This window comes from Atta cephalotes (assembly GCF_000143395.1).
Source record: "Atta cephalotes unplaced genomic scaffold scaffold00050, whole genome shotgun sequence".
Taxonomy (NCBI): Eukaryota; Metazoa; Arthropoda; class Insecta; order Hymenoptera; family Formicidae; genus Atta; species Atta cephalotes.
Genome location: NW_012130114.1, coordinates 978253 through 1000598, shown reverse-complemented (window position 1 = coordinate 1000598; position 22346 = coordinate 978253). Strand labels below are relative to the sequence as shown.

Here is a 22346-nt window from a genome sequence, read left to right as displayed (position 1 = left end):
TTCTCTGTAAATCGGCCATCCCTTCGCCCATTTCAATTTTTGAGATAAAATTCTTTAAAAGAACTTAAAATTTTCCTTGAAATGTTTATTTTTCGATGCTGTGGTGTTTTTGAAAATTCAAAATGGCGGATCCAAAATTACGACTAGAATAAAAAAAGACATTGGAAAAATTAATGATATCATGAATAAACGTGCACAATGTGATATAGAGATCTTATCCATGTGCGTACGTGCATACGTGCGCAAAACAAATTACGTTTAAATCAATCCTTTAACACGATATCCAGTGATTATCAAGACTTGAATACAAAATTTCAAATGATTATGATTCTTTCATTCTAAATATGAATAATTAATTATTCTAGAAGAAAATCTTTCTCACATGTAAGCCCGACTTTCGGAACATCGATTTCATTCATTCAACTATTTAAATAACACGTAGAAAATTATTAACAAGCTCTAAACGGTTAAAAAGACCGTTGGTGACGTTGCAAAATATTAACGTAGTTGATATTGTAGTAGATAAAAGTGGAATTGCAGTAAAGAAAAGAAAGAAATTATTAGGTGTGAGAAAAAGGGCGTTTTTCCCGTTAGATGGCATTAAAAAAACGCCACTTTTTCCCCACACCTAATATCTGTCTACAATGTTTATTTCATTTCGGTCCGAGTCCTTGATCTCTATTTTATTGTATTTGAGTTCTGTTTTTGCGGAGAGTAAACATTTCATGTGAAATTTTAGAAGATACAGGGTGTTTCATAAATGCATGTTAATATTTTAGGAGATAAATCTATATCCTAAAATAAAAAACGTCATATAAATATATGTGTCCTACATATTTCAGTTTTCCAATTATGGATGATTAAGAAAATGTTCGAAATATCTGTCTTGTGCGTCATATACTACTGTATGTCTTAGCATTGAGTTCAGTACTCGTTCAAAACTATATAGGTATATTCTTCGAATAGTCTTGAATCCATTTCGTATCTTTTCTCGTAGATCATCCATTGTCTATTGGCGTTGAATAGATTTTAAATGGTCTCAAAAATAAAAATCTAATGGATTGAGATTAGGAGATAGTGGTGGCTATAGAATCCGCCTAGTCCTATCCATCGGTTTGCGAAGTTTGTTTAGAGAATATTCTCACTTGTGTAAGAATATGTGTAAGAATATATGTAAGAATATTCTCACTTCAAGATGGAAATGAGGAGGCGCATCATTGTGCACAAGTTTTATCTGATAGCCAGGACTGCCGTGACTGCCTGAAATTCTATTCAATTTATCTTGATGGATATTGTTTGTAAACAGGTAACGTCAAAACGTGCTAACTGTATAATAGCATGTGTTGAAGGTGGGCATTTCGAACATTCCTTAATTATCCATAACTTAATAAGATGAATGAATAAGATATGTAAGATACATATTCATGACATTTTTTATTTATTTTAGTGCATAGAGTTACCTAAAATATTGACATGTATGGTATGAAATACCCAGCATAATAAAAACTTCTATTTTTCAGCATAATTGTGTGCCTCATTGGATACCCAATCATATTCAAAGTATATACTTAACAATATGCGTACTTAACAACATGATGTCATGTGTCCTTGGACAAAAAAAAATGTTGATGAGCATCATCAGTTGTTTTACCGTTTAAAATCATGTATCGATTTTTCATTTTGTTTTCTATAATATATGATCTTTATATTGTATTATACTATCTTATGATGTCGATCGACATGTTGTCTTCAATGAAAATATCACCGAAAGATGTATTTCATCAGACAAATTTTTCAGACAACATGCAATTTCTCCACTTAATGAGGGAATTAGAAGATAAAGCAACTGACTACTCGTACCAATACCTCGTATTCAACGACACGTTACACGTATACATTACGTATAAACATCACGTATGTAGCTAACATCAAATATACAACACACACTTTATGATATCGCAATTGCTAGAACGCTCATCATCTTTTCATTTAATAAAATTAATAATAAAACTATTGTTTAAAACACCTATTTAACCTTCCGTGAACCAGATGGAGTGTGCATATACTAGCAAGATGAATTTCTGTAACTTCTTAAAAAATACCGTGTGCATGTTGCCGGTTTTATGCAACTGGAAAATGCGTTGTAACAATCATATTGAATTATAGTATATTTATGATGAAGTATAGCATGGAATATGAAATCTCTCTGTGATTTTGCATCTTGTTCACGGAGGGTTAATTTATCTGAAATTATTCCTGATGATTATAAAACTTTTTTTTTCAAAAAAGTGTTCAAATAAAGAACTCTGTTCTACTTTCTTTTATTTAAATAATAAAAACAAAAAATAAGCCAATTTCCAATTGATTTTATTTACTCAGAATGAATTTGGGCAGCAAATAATAGTTTATTACATCAGTATATCTTTTAAGTTTATCAAAGTTTTATAATTTTTTAAATGTTTTAATTGGAGACTAAAACTGGCTTTTTTGCAAATAATCCTAACAAAGAAAGGAACTCTTCCTCTAATTTTAATAAACTTTTAGTATGTTATTCTTCAAACAAAAATAAACGACACGTATTTTTTTACATGACCGTTTTCATTTAAGAAGTCAAACACCTCTTCAAAAAAAATCGGTTTCTTTTTTTCGAAGCGAATATCGTCGAAATCTAACAGAAAAAAATGTTTGAAATGGAAGTTGCATGATTTCAAAATTTTATAATACTTTATAATAAAAAAGAAAAAAACATTTTTTGAATTTTTCGTTTGTGTATCCCCATCACTTGACTTTTTTTTTTAATTTCGATTTCTTTTTATAATAAAAAGAAAGATTATTTTAAGAATTCAGCCATGTATGATAGAGTTATTTTTTAAAGTATCATTTTTAATCGCGCATTTAAATCGAATCATTCGAAATGTATACGATAAAATTTTTTTATATGTATTATATTAATTATATATTGTTCAATTACACAACAACTGCACCGTTTACTACGTAAACGGTGCAGTTGTGTAATTGAACAATATATAAAATTTTCTACATTTCGTTTTAAGATTTGTATCTTATTTAATATTATTATAAATGTAAATAATGTTATAAATGTTAATAATGAATAATAACATACTTTCAGTTGATGAAACTTGCCACAACTACTACTAAGTACAAAGAAAGTTTATGTGATCTAATTATTAATACATATTACATGTGCACTATTCCACTAATGTTTCACTAATAAATGATCTTGCAAAGCGATAGCATTTTATACTATTGCTTGACAAACGATGTACAGTCATTGTGAGTGCAAAAAGTAATCATACAAAGATGTATTTTATAAAATAAAATCTTATTTGTAGAAAATAAACATTAATTAGCAATTTTATACAGAGTTGCAAAACTGTAGTTCAATTAACAATTACAAATTACAATTACAATGTAATTCTTAAGTCAATTAATAATTATATTTTGTAATTATTAATTGCTGAAAACAATTAAATGAAGTAATTGCAAAAAGCAATTGTGAAGATTATAATTATTTCATTATTAATTGTTAATTGATTAACTGGAATTATAATTAGAATAAAAGCAATTAAGAGAGCATGTACTCCTAAACACTTATATCAAAACAAGACTTAATTTTGCGAATTTTTTGTAGAAAAACGGAGAGAGATAGAGAAGTAGGGTTTGTTAAAAAAGTATGATTGTAAAGATCATACTTTTCTCTATTTATCATTAAAATTTTATTAAAAAATAAAAAATGGAGTGGCTATTCACATACATCATATTTTACAAAACGAGGTTTGCAATGACCATTGCTGCTTGCACAAAACTCATCTGAAAGCAAAATAGCACAAGTTTTATAAAATTGAAACATAGATTTTGTGTCTGACGAAACCGTTTTTTAAAATATTGCGTTTGAGTAAAATGGCAGCTGATCAAAATTAGCATAACAATTTTTCACAAAAAATTTTGCTCGTTTTTGGCTATAAGAAAAAAACTAAAAAAAACCCTTCTTTGACCTGCGCGCGCGAACTTGAACTTATTGGAGATCTAAGATAATTCATATAAATTATATTTATTTTTTTCTTTTTTCTTTTTAAGTTACTTCTTTTTAATTTGCAAATGATGAAGATTCATTGCACACTAACCTATAAGGTAACCTGTTTTATACCTATTCTTTTGTTATTGTCTCCCTGCATACCTCGCTTCGTTTCTGTAAAGCTCTTACCTCATGTAAAAAACTCTGTGAATAATAAAGCTAGAGTTTATTATTTGTCGTCTTTTTTCCGCATCACATTATTGGTTCAAATCATCCTATTAACAAAACTGTTCTGTAGCATGCACACCTATCTGTCGCCTGCAACGCGCTTGAACCTACTCATCTATAATTTCGTATATTATATTTTTCGCAAAATTGATTTATAACTGTACAAAATCCTGTACAAATTCTTAAGATATTATACTTTACACATATGTAAAAAAAACTGTTAGGTATATGCCTCTTTAATGTTTTATAGAATATAAATCCTATTTTTAAGATCTTTTTCCGTAAACTTCATTATAAATAATCAGGATTGACAACGTTACTTTTCAGTTACTTTTTATAATAAACAATTTGTTGACAATGTTGCAATTTTTTATGATGGTAACGCTAACTAACTAAATGCTAAGGTTGTGCTCAAATTATTATTTCCAAGATTGTTACAAGTAACGCGTTATTTGCCAATCTTGGAAATAATAATTATAATTATATTTGTGATTCCACTGTAAATACAATTATATAATTCTTGGGTTATTTTTATTAAATTATTAAATCAATTATATTTAAATTGTGTGATCTATGTCCAACTCTATATTCAATTTATAATTTTGCCTGACATAATTGCCTGAAAGTAATTCTCACAAAGGGTCGAACCTGATGCGAGAAATCGCATTTGGATATGATCGATTACGATAAGGCGCACCCGCGAATCCTAAACCTCCACCCTTGCATTCTAGGTCAAGACCGGACCTCTAGGCAAAAGACATCCTGGATTGCATACAAATCCCTGGATTTTATAAAAGTTCCCCTATCTCCTAGTAGCGGCTAAGGGACTTATGACTAGTGGATGAATTAACAACAGCTATGAACAGCGATGAACTCTTCCTTAGTTGGAGCCATTTGCGCGTAGCAGTGTCTCAAGATGAGTGTTTTTATGACTTGTGTATTATTTGATCTATGTATATTCTGTATCCAGTACTTTTAAGTTTAAATACATTTTGAAGGTATGATTTGAAACTACCATCTCCTAGTGTAGTGTTTCTCGTTAAGAACTTAGATATACGATTTTTATGATACGTTGCAAACTCGGGGGATCATCCGGGCAGGATTTGCCTGTTTTCTCGCTAAATGTTGATGAGAGTCGGAGTCTGGATTGCTGGCCCATCAACATAGAGCTCATAATTCTCACTCTCGGTAGCGCCGACAACCGATAGCGCGGCTCGCTCTTTGAAAAGTCGCGCTCTGCTTCCGAGTGGTACAATGTTTGGTCGTACTAACTCGACTCATGGCATGTGCTTCCGCTGCATCAGTGTAAATAGTGTGAATAGCGTATATATTTTATAATATATCTCCTACGTTGTAAAGGTCTGGGGCATGTGTCGATGATCGTCTTAGACAAAGAAATTAATAGAATAGTTGAGGAACCTTCGGAGCATCTGAATCCCAAATCCGTTAACGTGTCAAAGGTTTGCATGGCTCGCGTAGCCCGTGTAAGCTACGTCGCTGAAATAGAGATTCTAAACCGGTAATTACGGAATATCCTTATCCTGAAAAGACACAGTATCATTATTATTAGGAGGAAGGTCACATCTCCCTCCCCTACGGAGAAAACTTTCCTTAAAATTTCTTCTATGGATGGGAATGAGGATTCCTGCATTTCCATATCGCATACAGGGAATATCTGACTATGACGCGAGCTTTAGTAAATTGGGTAAAAAACGGGAGCATAAATCAAAGGGGAGCAATGCCTTGGGCTTGAGATTCTTGCTCGTACGTCCAATATTAGATCTGGAAGATAATAAATTCGACAGAATAGACTTCATAAAGATCGCTAGGAAGAAGAATTCTTCTAAGGGAACTTCGAAGAGACGAAGCTATATTATCAGGCGCACTCTCGATAACTCTTTATTGTCTAAAAATGGTGATTGAGGAAGTGATAGTTTTGTTTTCTGAAATGTTTCCTAAGATGTCAATTATGTCAGAGCTTTCTGCTATTTGGACTCCCTTAATAACACATAAAAGAAGATCACTTCAATCAGAAGAGACTTCAGTAAGGACATGATCGTGAATATTCATGTAGCTATGCAAGTGCTGAAAAAACTTATTCATGAGTTCGAAAAGGCTAGAGAGCCTGCTACTGGCAATCAATATCTGATTTTGAAACGTGAGATGGTTAAACTTAGGCGCGAAATGGATGAGGAAATAAAACAGGGAATTAAGGGAGCAGATCTCCTGTTTGCGTGAGACTAATAGAAGGTTGGGCTCTCTGCAGTAGCTAGGCAGATTTCTTAGTACCCTGGCGTGGATACTGCCTTGGCCCCTAGAGACCGTGATGTTTCCGGCCTCCTTCGGGGAGACTATTGTGAAGTTGAGAATGAGCTGGGATATCTAGTAATCTCCCTTTTGTCATCTCCCTATTAGGGACATATCGAAGGTAATTCCGGAAAACATCTTGAATATCTGGAAGAAGATAAATTATCGCTACTCCCTATCATTGCTACCTATGGTAGAGTGAGGGGCTCTGATGTGGGCAATTGACTATTTTTGATTGGGCCAAATAAGGGCGAAGAATGGATTACCGTTTTTGGAAAGAACAAACAGAAGAGCAAGAAAAAAAAAAGCGGAAGTTCAGATAGGCTAGAATTAGATCGAAATATGATGCCTAGGACTTGGCATGCGAATGTGGGACCTGTTGCGTCGGCACCTGGCTCTTTCAGGGTCCGAGTGTACGTAGCGATCGAACGTAACTCGTCAGCGGATACTCATGATGCTGAGCAGATTCGATTTGCGGGGAAGGAGGATTTGCGATTATCGAAATCGGCGGCCGTGATGATCTGTTGCGAGAAGGATGGCCTTTCCTACTCTAAGGTAGTGGGACAAGCTAGGAGAAATATTTGCCTTACGGAATTTGGTATTACGAATACTAAAATTAAGAAGGCAGAGAAATTTTATTGAGATTCCAGGTGAAAAACCCTGCCCTTAAGGGCAAAAAAAAATCAAAGATCAATTGACTGACTGTCTTAAAACGATATTCAAAAATCAGGATAAAGTTAAATTGATACGGCCGATTAGGAGACTAGATATTTTCGGTTACTAGATATATAAATCAATCTGTCACTCAAATCGAAATTGCGGAAGCCGAGGCGAGTTGCAGTAGCGTTTCTACTACGAAAGTTAGGATAGATTCTCTACGCCCTGGCAGAGGAGGAGAGAGGGTTAAACGTTACATGGATGCAATGCCCCATGGCATACATGAAACAGTTGCGCGAATGGTCGTATATTAGATTCAGCTTGTCGTCGGCCAGGTGCGCCGACTGCAGTGTTATAGATGTTTTGCCGTAGGACATATCCAATGAAAGGAATAATATATGTGTAGTTGGATAGTATCTCTTTCTAATTTCTGCCTTTTCCGTCTATAAACTGTTCATAAGAAGAAAACTATCAACTATGAAACATTGACTAACTATGATAAACGGTATTCATAGTCCGTTTTTATTTTAAAACTGTCTTAAATATAGCGTTTTAAGATATTAATATAGTCCTCGTTGAACTTATGACATCTTAACACTGTACTTAAGACAGTCTTAAATGCAAGATTCGATTATGAATACCAACTTGTTTCGTGAAATTAGTAATTACTGAATCTTTCTTTGTGCAAGATGGAGGTCAAGTCTAATTTATACCCACTCAAGAAAATTACTGATAGACGATTTTTTCCCAGCTAGTGTTCTGAGAAATTGGATTTATATCTTTTGGATTTTGCTATCTCTAAGGCGTGGGTCCCTTCTCCTGAGGGCCTGCCAGTACATATGTACGCATGTTGGAGGATGTGCTTCGGGAAATCTCCGACTTTAGTATGCCTAGACGGCCTGCCTTTTGCCGAGTCAGTATATTAGTGAAATGAGGAGATCGCGGAATGTAAGAGGTGTCGAGTTCCCTGAGGGAAACTGTCAAGCTTGTCTTTTTGAAAAAGCCAAATAAGCTTGATATTGCCTTCTTTTCATATAAATTTAGATGCCTGCATTGCGAATCAGGCAAATTATTCGAGCGCATCATCTGCGATAAATTGTAGCGGCACTTAGATGCTACCGGGAATATTTTGGATAATCAATTTGGGTTTTGAAAACACCGTCTATTCGACGCTATTTAGCGTCTGAGAGAACGGATGGAGAACGGCATGCGGGTGGGGAGGATAGTATTGGCAGTGTCTTTAAACATAGCTAACGCTTTTAACTTGTTTCGATAATAGATTTCCATCCGCAGTGCGCTAGAGGAGAAAGATGTTCTGAAATATCTCCGGTGCGTCCTGAGAGACTACCTATTTAATAGAAGTTTGTCTTACCCTTCAGGAGAATCGTTTTATATGATTATGATGTATTGAGTTCCACAGGGTTCGGTACTTGGACGGACTCTATGGAATGATTCCATTAGCGCTTGCCGATCGGATGTTCCATAATCTGTTATGCAGACAAAACTTATTAAGGATTCCTCCTTTGAGAAGCCTCGTATGTGGGCGGAACTGGGTATGACATTCCTGGCCCAAACTATCGAGCGCCTGGCGCTGAGGGTGTCCAAAAGACTGAGGTAGTTGCCTTCATAAGGAAGGACATTCTGGAAGCGACCCTTCGGTGAAGAAGACGGTTCTATTTTAAGTATCTGGACTTGATCCTGGACTTGAGGTGGGCCTTCCGAGAGCACTTTCGCCTCCTTTTATTGAAGACTTGAGGAATGGCTGCCGCATTAAGTAGGAGTAATATCGGAGGGCCAGGAGAATGCAGGGCGCAGGTTGTCGGTTCTCTATGGTTTCCATTTGGACGCAGGACGTGAGGGACGACTGCGACATATGCAGAAAAGTTGGTCAACTCCACATCTTTCTCTACGAGTGATCAAGGTATAACCGTGTCACAAGAGTCACATTCTGTCTAGAATAATGTTTTAGATTCCAGGCTGATTTAGTGCACTTATTTACAGAGAAGCGCGATTCTAAATGGATGAATAGCGCAGGCTCTCATAAAGGAGATTCAATGCGGACGCTCAGCGGTTCGCTGGGAAGTATATCTATACGATTTTCTATGCCAGGGGGAGGGCGGTGCGTGATGCCCTCACGCCCATTTTGAGGAAATGACTTGGGAGAGCTCATGACTGGGGTTTTACATACTGGACCACTTAGATCCTCACAGGTCATAGATAGCTTTGAAATCTATCTTTACGAAATTAATAGAACTGGATCCCCGATATGCGCGTATTGCAGGGCAGCTATTGATATAGCTAAACACACTTTTCTCTTTTGTTTCTCATGGGCAAAAGAGAAGGAAGCCCTGTTCGGGGTTTTGACTTGGGATCTGTCAACAGAAGTTATTTGGATGTAGTGAAAACCATTGCGGTTCTCTCTCTAAATGGATTGCATCATCTGATTTTGCGAGTCCGTGATGTGAAGCGCGGAGAAGATTCGCCAAAACGAGGCCAATCGCCTCGCGCGTTGTCTGAAGACTCGTTTCGATTTTGACTCAACGTTAAATCGTTTGTTTTTATATATAGTCTGAATATAAAATCTAATTTAGTTAGTTAATTAATGTAAATTTGGATGTTTCTCGTGGACGTTCAAGGGTATAGAATGGGCATTTCCTGAAGAAATGCTAGGTAAACGGTTCCGAAACGCTTGCTTCCTTATCCGAACTGCATAAGGGGGAATTTTTTAGCAAGTAAATGATAACGTAAACAATAGTATCTTTTACGGTACTACTTTACGATGTACTAATTCGAAACTCGGATGTTTTCCTACCTACGGATGATCTTTGTGTCCCTAGATGGTCGAGTTCAAAGATTTTTCTCCTCACAAACAAAACACAAAAAAATTATGAAAATAATCATATGCAATTATAATTATAACTGTAATTGAATTAAATATAATTGTGACTCAACATATATTTTAATTGCAATTATTTTAATTGCACCGTAATTGTAACTACATTGTAATTGCAATTAAAATAATTACAATTATAATTAATTACATTTACAAATCAATTATGCCCAATTCTGATATAATGAATACATTCTGCTTTAACCTAACAACAAGTTTCGTATGTAAATTTTAGAAACTAAATTTCTTGACTGTACTTTTTGCACTGACTGTATGTCTACATATACGTGTATGTGTACTAACTTTATAAATATGTGATACATTCTGATTTATTACTATGTGCATAATGTATCATTTACTTTTTCCTTTATTTATCATTTCATAAATAACAAATAAATGATATATGCACATCATACATAAACGGAATACACTTATTTATATCATCGATTATTTACATCAATTGACTTTCAATTATCTTGCAATTCGATTCTCCTCCTTTATTTTAAATAAAGAAATACGATTTTTTATTAATTCAATTTGTATGTGAAACAATAAATGTAATTCATATAAGTGGGATGTACTCTATACTTCGTTTTACAATTACATAATGACTTTCGATCTTGACACTATCTTATTCAAACATTATACAAATGCTGTATCCAGCCTTGCTATATATTTATATCTATTTCTGAAATTCTATTTCCTATTATGCGAAAATGCGCAGAACGTGCTGCATGAAGGAGTATGGACATAAAGGCACGCACATAAAGACGTTTTTAATTATTTCTCAAAAATGATATTTTGGAAAAATGAGATTTTGGAAAATAATTTTGTCATACGTGATTAATTCATCTTAAAATAATCTTTCTTTTTATTATAAAAAGGAATCAAAATTTTTTAAAAATCAAGTAATAAAGATAAACAAATAAAAAAATTTTATCGTTTTTTCTTTTTTTTTATTATAAAGTACTCTTGAAATCATGCAACTTTCATTTCAAATATTTTTTTCTATCTTACAGTTTTGATATTTGCTTCGAAAAAAAATCAATTTTTTTTCGAAGGGATGTTTCCCTTCATCCCTTAAAAGTGAAAACGGGTACGTATAAAAAAAATACGTGTCGCTTATTTTTGCCTAAAAAATAATATTCTAAAAGCGCATTAAAGTCGAGGGATGACAGTTCAGGCTTTTTCCTTATAAGTTTTCTAAGATCGTTATGTGATTACACAAATTTAGGAAATAAGGATTCTAAACGGTCAAGAGCTTTCTTTAAGCACTAAAGATCTAGCTCCGTTTAGAATCCATATTTTTTGTAAATTATAAATTAAAGAAAATGAAGTACAAACCAAGCATCGTTTGTGTGTGAGTTGTCGTGGTCATTAATTCCGAAAATTCACGACGTTGCACCTCAATATCAAGCGCGTGTATACGTTCCCTGCTTCTTCGCAATTCTTTCCGCAGCTTCTCTCGTTCTTCTTCTCTCTCTTTTACAATCTCCTGCAATTTGTCAAAATTTAACTTAATTTTAGAAGAAACAAATATTGAAATATTTCTAAGGACTAAAACTCTTATTATAATTACATTTTTTTAGCTTTTACATTCATATATATATATATATATACATATATATATACACACAAGATGTTTGGAAAATAAATGATAAATCCTGTGCATAGGAGCAGAATGGACTGAGAAGAAAACTGAGAAGAAAAATCCTTTACCATTTTGCAATTTTCGCAATAGTTAACGAGATATTAATTAATAAAGATTGCCAACAATTCATCTTCAATAATTTTTTATTCAAATACTAACAGAACTTTACAGAAAAACTGCAAGAGACAAAAATTATATATTTATCTTCTCATAGAGCTCCAAAAATTTTTTAAGAATTTTTTCAGAATTTTTTAATACCATGTTTTCTTATGTTGTTAAAAATGAGAAAATGTATTAGGTGTACAACTTTGCTTCCGCTGCTTTCCTATAGATGGCTTTAGCGGTAAGTGGTGGTCGAAATAAATAGATCATAGACGTCATACAATAAACTTGGGCATCTGTCAACATAACCCCATAGAAACATTAGTCGATTTGTGTCTGCATCATAAAGTTATTCTCGATTGAAAATGTCAGTTTACGAGCCAAATTCTCGTTATTTGCGGGAAGTTTTAATTTTTTGCTTCAATATGAAGAAATCTGCGGCTGAGGCTCATCGAATGCTCTCAAATACTTATGGTAAGGCCGCTATTAGTGAAAGAACGTGTCGTGAGTGGTTTCAACGCTTCAAGAACGGTGATTTTGACGTCGAAGACCGGCATAGCGGTGGAAGAGAGAAGGTTTTCGAAGATGCAGAATTGGAGGCATTACTTGAGCAAAACTTGTGTCAAAATCAAGAAGAATTGGCACGATCATTGGGAGTGACTCAACAAGCCATTTCAAAACGCCTCAAAGCCATGGGAATGATTCAGAAGCAAGGAAATTGGGTGCCGTACGAATTGAAGCCGAGAGATGTTGAACGGCGTTTGTTTGCTTGTGAACAGCTGCTTGAAAGGCAAAGACGGAAGGGATTTCTGCATCGCATTGTGACTGGGGACGAAAAATGGGTTCATTACGATAATCCCAAGCGCAGAAAATCATGGGGAGTTCCCGGCCGTGTTTCCACGTCGACGACCAAACCGAATATTCACGGCTCCAAGGTCATGTTCTGTATTTGGTGGGACCAGCTCGGCGTAGTGTATTATGAACTGTTAAAACCGACTGAAACAATCACAGGCGATCGGTATCGAACGCAATTGATGCGTTTGAGCCGAGCATTGAAAGACAAACGGCCGCAATACAACGAGAGATATGATAAAGTGATTTTGCAGCATGACAATGCTCGACCCTATGTTGCGAAAGTGGTCAAGACATACTTGGAAACGTTGAAATGGGAAGTCCTATCCCACCCGCTATATTCTCCAGACGTTGCTCCCTCTGACTATCACTTGTTTCGATCAATGGCACACGGCCTGGCTGACCAGCACTTCCGGTCTTATGAAGAAGTAAAAAATTGGATCGATTCGTGAATAGCCTCAAAAGATGACCAGTTTTTTCGATGCGGGATTCGTACGCTACCCGAAAGGAAGATGGGAGAAAGTAGCGGCCAGCGATAGACAATACTTTGAATCATAAATATATAACCAGTTTTTTACAATAAAGCCTCGAATTTCGGAAAAAAACGGCGGAAGCAAAGTTGTATACCTAATAGTATTAAAATGTAGTATTAAAAAGTTAATAAAAAATTCTGAAAAAATTCGTAGAGTTCTGAGAAGAAAATAAACAATTTTCATCTTATGTATTTCATCTTATGTGCATAGCATGTATAATTTAAATGAACAAATACAAAATTATAAGAACAATGATGTGATTTTTTCAGTCACTGATACTTTACGACATTACGACGGAAATCTTGCATCCTTCGGTTTGAAAAGAAAAACATACATAAAGACATTAATTAATTTACTGTTAAGTAAATTTGCAAATGTAAATAAAAAACTACCTGACTTTTGCACAGAATAGTTCATCGGATCTTAAAACGATTGAAACGCAAAAGAGGTTCGTGCGGGAGACGAGATGCAATGAATTATATCAAAAAATTTAATATTGACAAATATAGATTTCTCTCTCTCTCTCTCTTTCTCTCTCTCTCTCTCTCTCGTCCTATTGCTCATGTCCAAGCGTGATGACTTCTCTCATATGCCTGTGGTGCATACGCTGTTCGTACACACAGTTTCATATGAGATCTACAATTTAACGTCGATTCCGAACGACGAAGTTTTTGTTTAGAGAAGTGTTCTTGGCAAGAATATTCTCGGAGTTGCCGCTTCCTTCCGAGAGGAGAACGAGTGTATGAAAATAATTTGGTTTTACAGGGACTCGAGAAATCGGGATCTCTAGCATAGCAGACTAGTGTGCTGTCTACTCTGTCATACTCGCTCTCACCAAATACAGATGGAACTTTATTAATTCGTGAATTAAAACTCGTGAAATTGCAAATTACAAGAAGGTTTCCGCAAACTATGTTTCGATGCGAAATCCGATAGCCGGCCAGAAAAACAGTAATGAAATGCAATATATGTATTGTAAGTGTCGTGCGTAGCGTTTTTGCTATTTCAATATACTTGTGTATATATGAAGAACACGGTCTAATCACAATATATATAGTAGCGCAACTCTTTATCGGCCTTTGATGCTAGTGTTTCCCAAAATGGAGTGCGCATAAAGCGAAATAAGTAAGTTCCCCAGTAGCGCCATCTGAATTTCTTAGTTGCTCTCTCTCTCTCTCTCTCTCTCTCTCCTCCCCTTTCTCTCTTTCTCTAGGTCATTTGTACATAAAAGTTTAATCTAAATGTAATAAAACTAAAAGAAATAGATTTATAATTGTAATGCACTGCAAAATAAAAAAAAATACAAAAATAAGAAGATAAAATCATATTAATGTATGATACAAATATTATATTGTAAAAATATTTTAATTAACGACTGCAGCATATTTTCCTGCTAGATCGCTTGCGTTTTAAATAAATTAGAATTGCATTACACAAAACGCAGATTTTCTAACTGAAACGAAAGAAATCTGGAAAACAACGTACTAAATTGTTGAAGGGAAACAGTATTTAAATGGCCTTATTATTGGCCTATTTAAATGCCTTGAAAAAGAGAACGGAAAAAGGAAGAAGTGAGATAGAAGTTTAGATAGCGTTACTGGACAACTTCTTATTTCGCGCATGCGCATTCCATTTTGGAGCCAATTTTCGATTTCTGCGAAAGAAGTGAACCGGTGACTTGCTGCATCCTTCGGAACAACCAGAAGGAGCATGTCCGGAGAATACAGCGGGTGCGGTAAAACATCCCATTTGAGCGTTTCCAAATATTTTTTTACGACCTCAGGGACCGAGGCCGAGCGTCATGAAGAAGAATAACTTTATCTTTGCTCATATTCTAGCCGTTTTTCTCGCAATGCAAACAAATCAATTGTAGCCGATATCAATCGTAATGGAATCGCCAGTTTCAGCAGTTCATAGTAAACAAGATCCTTTTGGTTCCACCAGATACAGAGCATGATCTTCGGACCATGAATGTTCGGCCGTGATTTTGATGTTGAGGTCGATTGACCGGGCTTAGCGTAGTATTTTTTCTTCTTGGGGTTGTCATAGAATATCCACTTCTCATCTCCAGTCACAATCCGATACAAAAAACCTTTTCTCTGTTGTCTTTGAATCAGCTGTTCGCAAGTGAAAAATCGCCTTTCAACGTCTCTTGGTTCCAGTTCATAAGGCACCCAATTTCCTTTTTTTTTGAATCATTCCCACGGTTCTCAATCGTATAGAAACGGCTTGTTGAGTTACCCCCAATGATTCTGCAAGCTCCTCTTGCGTTTGACTCTGATCTTCTTTGAGTGCCTCTAATTCTTCGAATTTTTTTGGCTGTCCAGAGCGAGGCCTGTCTTCAACACTGAAATCTCCATCCTCGAAATCATTCCCTACATGATTTATCAGTTGGAGCAGTGTCACCATAAACTTTAACAAACATTCAATGGGCTTCAGCCGCACTTTTCTTCCAATTAAAGCAGAAAATTAAAACCTCCCGCAAATGCTGCTTGGTTAACACAAAATTCGACATTTCAAATGACACAGTAAAAAATCAAGGTTTTTGTATAAAACTCAAAGCGATATAAACTGAATTATTAACAGATGTTTAACCTCTTTGAAATCGCCAAAATCAACTGTCACTATGAACCATTTACAACAGCTGGAGCTATCTTTAGGGAAACGGACCGAACTAATTTGTATTCCTAATACAATTCAATATTTTTGATATATTCATTCAATATTAATATTATTTATAACGTTATTTCATAACATATCAATATCATAGAAACCTCCAAATCAGTGACAAAATTCATAATGATGCATACAACATTAAATACAACATATTTGAAAACATTCTTTCTAGTCATGCGCTTGATTTCAAGCATCATTTCATAACCCATTGGCCCTGTTTAAAATTTTCTATAAAAAACTACAGGAACATATAAAATTTGTATAAGTTATTATAATCAATACTAGAAAAATGCATATTACGGTCGAAGCTAGATCTTCATTGCTTTAAATAATTCAATCTTGAATTACTAATATACACTATATATATATGTACTTGCATATATATCATATTGTAGTCTTTTTAGAACTATGCGCCGAATTGTTTTTTCGGACTATCAACGCAATTAAAACTACTCTAGTAATCGTGAATTAAATTGACAACAAGCAATTTAATAATTTGATGCTACCATCAAGCATATTAAAGATATTAATATATTGAAACTATTAATAAATTTATTGCGAAAAATATTACCTCGACTTAAATTTATTTATTAATTTAAGCGTACTTTCGGGCAGTTAGTATAAAGTTATACATTATATATAATTTTGCAACAAATATTGAAATTGTTAATAATTAATATTATGTATCAATACATAATATATTTGTATTTTTCTCGTGTTGTGTAAGTTAAATCTAAAATTTACATTCTAAATAAAGCAATAATCAATTACAGAAGCAACGTTGATAATAAGTTGATAATAAGTAATTAATTGTTATTATAACAATATAATTATTTATTTACTTTTTAATTTGTAGTCATTAATAATATTCTGCAGCATCGGGAGCTTTAAAGATGTTTTCGAAAAAGCAATTGAAGATACTTGTTCATGACAAAGAATATTTTAAATTGATTGAACAACGACGCTTCAAGATCTATTTCCTTTTCTTAACATATGTTCTGGAAATGGTAACAAAAATCAATTTAGAATTTGAAAGCGAAAGCCCTTAGTTATTGTATTTACTTGAAAGAGTAACAGGTATGGATAAGATAATTTTTAAATCTTTTATAAAAAAAAAGACGATTAAAAAAAAATGTATTTGAAAAAATGTATTTGAAAATGACATTTTTGTTAAGAACCCGGATAATTATCTTTCACACGATGAAATGTATTTTGGTGCCAAAATTGATGCTTTCCTAAAAAAAAAAAATCAAAAATTAAAATCGAAAAAAGAAACTTTCTTGATTTTAAATTGATAAAACTGACTTTTTATTGTACATAAAACTCTATAAATTAAAATGCGATTCAATTTTAATAACCCTTATCTGATATTTGCAACAAATTTTACTATACAAAATACATTAAGTAGACACATAATGTCAATTGCAGAGTTTGTGATCTTATATCCATCATTAGACATTAATGTTGAAGATGGTTAACATTGAATGACAAAATTTATATCACAAATTTCCATGGAATATATACCAATCCTACAATCTCAATCCTGCAATTTTGGAATATATGAAGTAGATAAAAGTAAAAATCCAAATGTAAAACCAATGTTTGAATATTTAATGGCTTATAAAATATGTTAATTTTATCACATTTATTTATACTACAGAGATTTTTACAATTAAATTTGATAAAGAAAAAATTGCGAAATAAATTAAATATTTTAACAATTGCATCAGTTTTGGCAATTAAATAATTAAAATATATATAATACAATCGTAATTAAAGTTTTTATTACATGCTCGTATAAATTGCTAAGCAATAATAAATTAAAATAAAAGATCTATTATACAAGGGCAAATCAAAGTATTTTACAGAACAAACTTAGAGTATTTTTGTTCAATTTTTACTCATTGTTAGTTTAATATTCAATGGCGTGATTACTTTTTAATAAAAGATATTTGAGATGTATAAAATTTTGAAATTTATAGTCTTCTATCGACTAACAAAAAACTTGACGAACGTAATCATTAATATCATCTCAAAGCATAAACTTTCATATAAAAAAAAACTTTTACACTGATTATTATACGAGAAATAATTTAAAGTAACTCCTGATTTTTATGATTTCGCATGATCCTGCCTGCGTGCGTGCGTGCATGTACGCTCGCGCGCATGCGTCATGTATGCATGGTACGTGCACGCGTCATGTATGCACACGCGCACTTGCACGCACACACATGATACACAAAGTTCAATTAGCAACCTACTCGTGCGCATCGGATAATGCTAATGCTGGCGGTAGTTAAACAAAAATACATAGATAATTTTGATATCTCCGCCGTATCTCCGCATCAAAAAATCGTATCAATCATTTTTTTTAATTTGCAAGGAATAATCCATAATTTATGATAATTAACATAACATTTGTAAAAAGAATTCATTCCACTCCACCGAGACTGTGTTCCACTTAACATTCGCAAGCATCATTTGTCCTTGTTTAATATTTGAACGATAAAGATGAAATAATTTCACAAGCATTGTGAGCGTTAAATGGAACGTAGTCAGAGTGTGTCAAACTATGCATTCTTTTGGAGATATAACACTTTCTTACTTTAAATAAGATTGTAGATAGAAATAAGAATGAATTCAAAATGAAAATCATCTTAAAATACAGATTTTACTCTTGAGAATGAAAAAAAATTTTTAAACGTCCATTATTCATGGAATTACGCTTACTTGACGTTATGAAAAATTATAGTATAAATTTATGTTGCAATAATTTTGTTGATAAGTGTAATTTGCTCCGTAAAATTCTTTTCTAATTTTTATTTTTACGTTAACTATTCGCTAAGTAGTAATAGTAGTAAGTAATAGTTTAAAAAGCAAAAATTTACTGAGAAAAAATGATCCCCTAATTTCTTAGAGTATATAATTCTAATAAATACAAACCATTTGAAAATTTGTTGTGTTTTATAAAGTCGTCAACCCCCAATATCCTTCAATCTGAAATATTCTATAAATAAATAATGACTATATTTACCAAGAGTTGTGACAGTTGTGAGAGTTGGGATGTTAGATAATAACAGATCGGCTGCAACATTCCCATGACTGATTGTTGAGGATGCGAATGATTTCGTAACGATGGACAACCAGTAGCTTCACACGCAGAAGATGATAATGTCGATGATCCACATGACGCAAATATTGTTTCCGTCTCACTTATATTTAATGAAGAATTCAGCATTCCCATCAGCTGATCAGCTACAGACAAGAGTAAAAGAATATATATATGCGTCATATTATATATGTAAAGTTATTCCATAAGTAATTGTAAGAAACAAATTTTATCAATTTTTTGTGTAGTTGTCATAATATAAATGCAACATCAACTGCTGTTTTCTATCAAATTATGTAAGTGAGGAGAATGGGGTAAATCAGATCTATTTGCAGTTTTTGTTATCTACAAGACGTAAATAAAGTCCGATTGTAAAACCGAAGGTGCCGTTGGAAAGTCATTTATTCCCTTTATTTTTGCTTTAAGCCATTTTGACATATCTCTCACCTGTATTGAACTATAATGAAAAATGTAAAAATATTTTTTAAGGAAATATTGGTTTCAAATCAGACCAGCCTCTGGTCCAAATCAGACACTCCTATTTTTATGGACTTTTAGATGGAATTTAAAAATATTTTAATTAATTTTTGTTAGTATTGAAATCGTAAGTAAAAACGAGCAATTTGACAGTCGAAGATAAAAATTTTATTCTAAAAAAAAATTATAGTTTATATTATTAGAATTGAAATCAATAAAACTCAATTAATCTGAGTTTGATTTAAATGACTCATGACATTGATTTAATTCCTTGGACCAGATCTGGTCAGCCGATCACTAGTACCAGATCTGTAAGATATCTACTGTACTGTAGATCCGATTTGAACATCTAAAAAGAGGTCCGATTAGACATCCTTTCGAACTTTGGAACAAATTTTACAATAAATCACAAAAAGAATCACAAAACGCTTGATATTTTTAAATTCTACATTCTTTAATTACTTTTCAAATTTTTAACATCTTTTAAATGATTTACAAGGATTTTTTTTTTTTTAATTTTCGTATGATGGCTGAAAATATAATAAATACATATAATATTTGCGTCTATTCTATGAATGTTATGACAAAAAACTATCAAACTGCTGTCACATGTTCGATGTTTTATAAATATTTTACATTATAAATAGCACGCAAATCTGCTTGCCGTATTCATTTAAATTAAAAAGATCCTATTTGAAACACAGTCCGATTTAGGTCATTCTTTCCTACAATTTATTATGTACAAAATATCTCTTCTCTTTTCATTTCTCGTCCAGATTAAATAAATAACAATTTTTAATACCAAAGTATATACTCAATTCTTGAAAAAAGTTTAAAAATTTCTTTATTATTGATATTCTATTCAAATTTGCAAATATTCAAATACTTTTTTATGTAAATTTAAAGTAAATTTGATTATTCAGAATTCTTAATATTCATTTTTTATTTGTATAATCGTAGAGTAAGATCACTTATTTGAAATATTAGATTTGAAAAAAGTAGCAATTTCTTTAAAGTAAGCATTTTATATAAAATATTCAGTTTCATTCTTATAAAAAATATGATTAGAAATTCGTAAACATATTAATTTATACTAAAACAGAAAATTAGCAGTAAAATAAAATTAAATTTGGGTTTAGTTTTAGTAATAAGCTAGGTTGTTTTGCGATTAATCACTATTACTACTACTACTACTACTACTACTACTACTACTACTACTACTACTACTACTACTACTACTACTACTACTACTACTACTACTATTACTACTACTACTACTACTACTACTACTACTACTACTACTACTACTATTCCTTCCCTCTCTTCCCTTCTTTCTTCCCCTGAACAGAAAGTTACATTTCAAATAAATTAAATGTGTATAAAAATGGAAATAAATCTTATCTGGAAATTTAAAAAATCATATAACTATTTTATGTTATAAATACAATTTTGTCAATTAGAAATAAAATCATTGAAGAGATACTTTTGACAAAAATTTCTTTAAATCAAAATATTCAAATTTTTCTAAATAAAAGAAATTCTAAGAGAATTTCATAATTTCGCAATTATTACGAGTAACAGATATTATATTTTTAAATCTTTTATATTTATTAGTTATATACTTCTAGTTAACAATATATAAACAATAAATTTAAAAGATATATAACAATTAAAATTGCACCAGATAACACCGCATTCCGGAAAGTATCCAAATAGCATTAGTATATAGAATATATTCGGTTGAAATTTAATGTCATTAAAGTTTTAACTGTGATTTTTTTTCTTATATAAATTCTAGAAATAAGTATGCATATTCGTGAAGCTATAATATTTTACACATTGGTGTAAAATTACAATCTTTTTCTCTATAAAAAAGACTTCTTTTTTAGAAGACACTTTCTCGGAATCTGGTCGGATAACAGAAATTGCCTTCTCGGATATGTTACATTCTGTCCGAATATCCGATATCTGGTATCCGGTAATTTTACGATCCAATGCTCTAATATATATTTTTACTTTCGATAATATTATAATACAAGTTCAATATCATATAATGAACTTTATTAATTACAATATTATTACTAGAACTAAATTTACTTTTTAGCACTAATAATAAATTTTGTACTAATAAATACTTTGAGTAATAGCAGCAAGTATCAATTCAGTAGGTTCCTTTTCCACAGTGGATGGTTCAGATGCTATGTCTGCCACATGTTCAAAATCTTCTTTAGGAATATTTAATATATTCGCCATCAATAATTGCTTTTCGCGCAGAGCTTGTTTAATTATTTCGTCCTTACGCCTCAGACATTCTGAAAAGTTTCAAATACGTTCATAATTTATTTTTGCTATTATATAAAAATTTATTTTGTTATCACGCAAATTGTATCTCATTTCAGTAAAATCATAATATTGCAAATTCTATGATAGATTCAATATTAAAATTATTAATTATTATACGGCATATGTATTTTATTTTAATTAATCCAGTCAATTTTCTCTGGCATTATTGATAATACAAAAAATGTTTCAAAACTGGGACGCATTTTAATCACGTTTTTTTTTAGGTGGAGACGCCAAAAATATATGAAGTTGTAACGATGCATTCCCGAAATGTATCGTTCCCGGCCGAATGTCATATGTGGAAAAATTCGCATACGACGATGAGATATACTTAAATCTTTTCAAAAACCAAAATATTGATAGATCAACAAACAGCGCGTCGTACGAGATCGAGTCATTTATTTACTAAAAACGCTTTCCGCAGGAGAAAACACCGACTGTCGAAGAAAACTGGGAAATGTCGACACGATCTAACAATACGATAT

The 22346-nt window shown here is 32.6% G+C and overlaps 1 protein-coding gene across 1 annotated transcript in view; it reads right to left on the bottom strand.

Annotated features, from left to right (window-relative positions):
• Positions 1-22346, bottom strand: part of LOC105622945 (rho guanine nucleotide exchange factor 11) — a 343184-nt gene that overhangs the window by 51201 nt on the left and 269637 nt on the right. Inside the window, exons 20-22 of the mRNA XM_012204353.1 lie at positions 21654-21830; positions 18967-19187; positions 11463-11613 (exon numbers count right to left, since the gene is read on the bottom strand). Of these exons, the coding sequence (XP_012059743.1) occupies positions 11463-11613; positions 18967-19187; positions 21654-21830 (549 nt within the window). The remainder of the gene's footprint in view (positions 1-11462; positions 11614-18966; positions 19188-21653; positions 21831-22346) is intronic.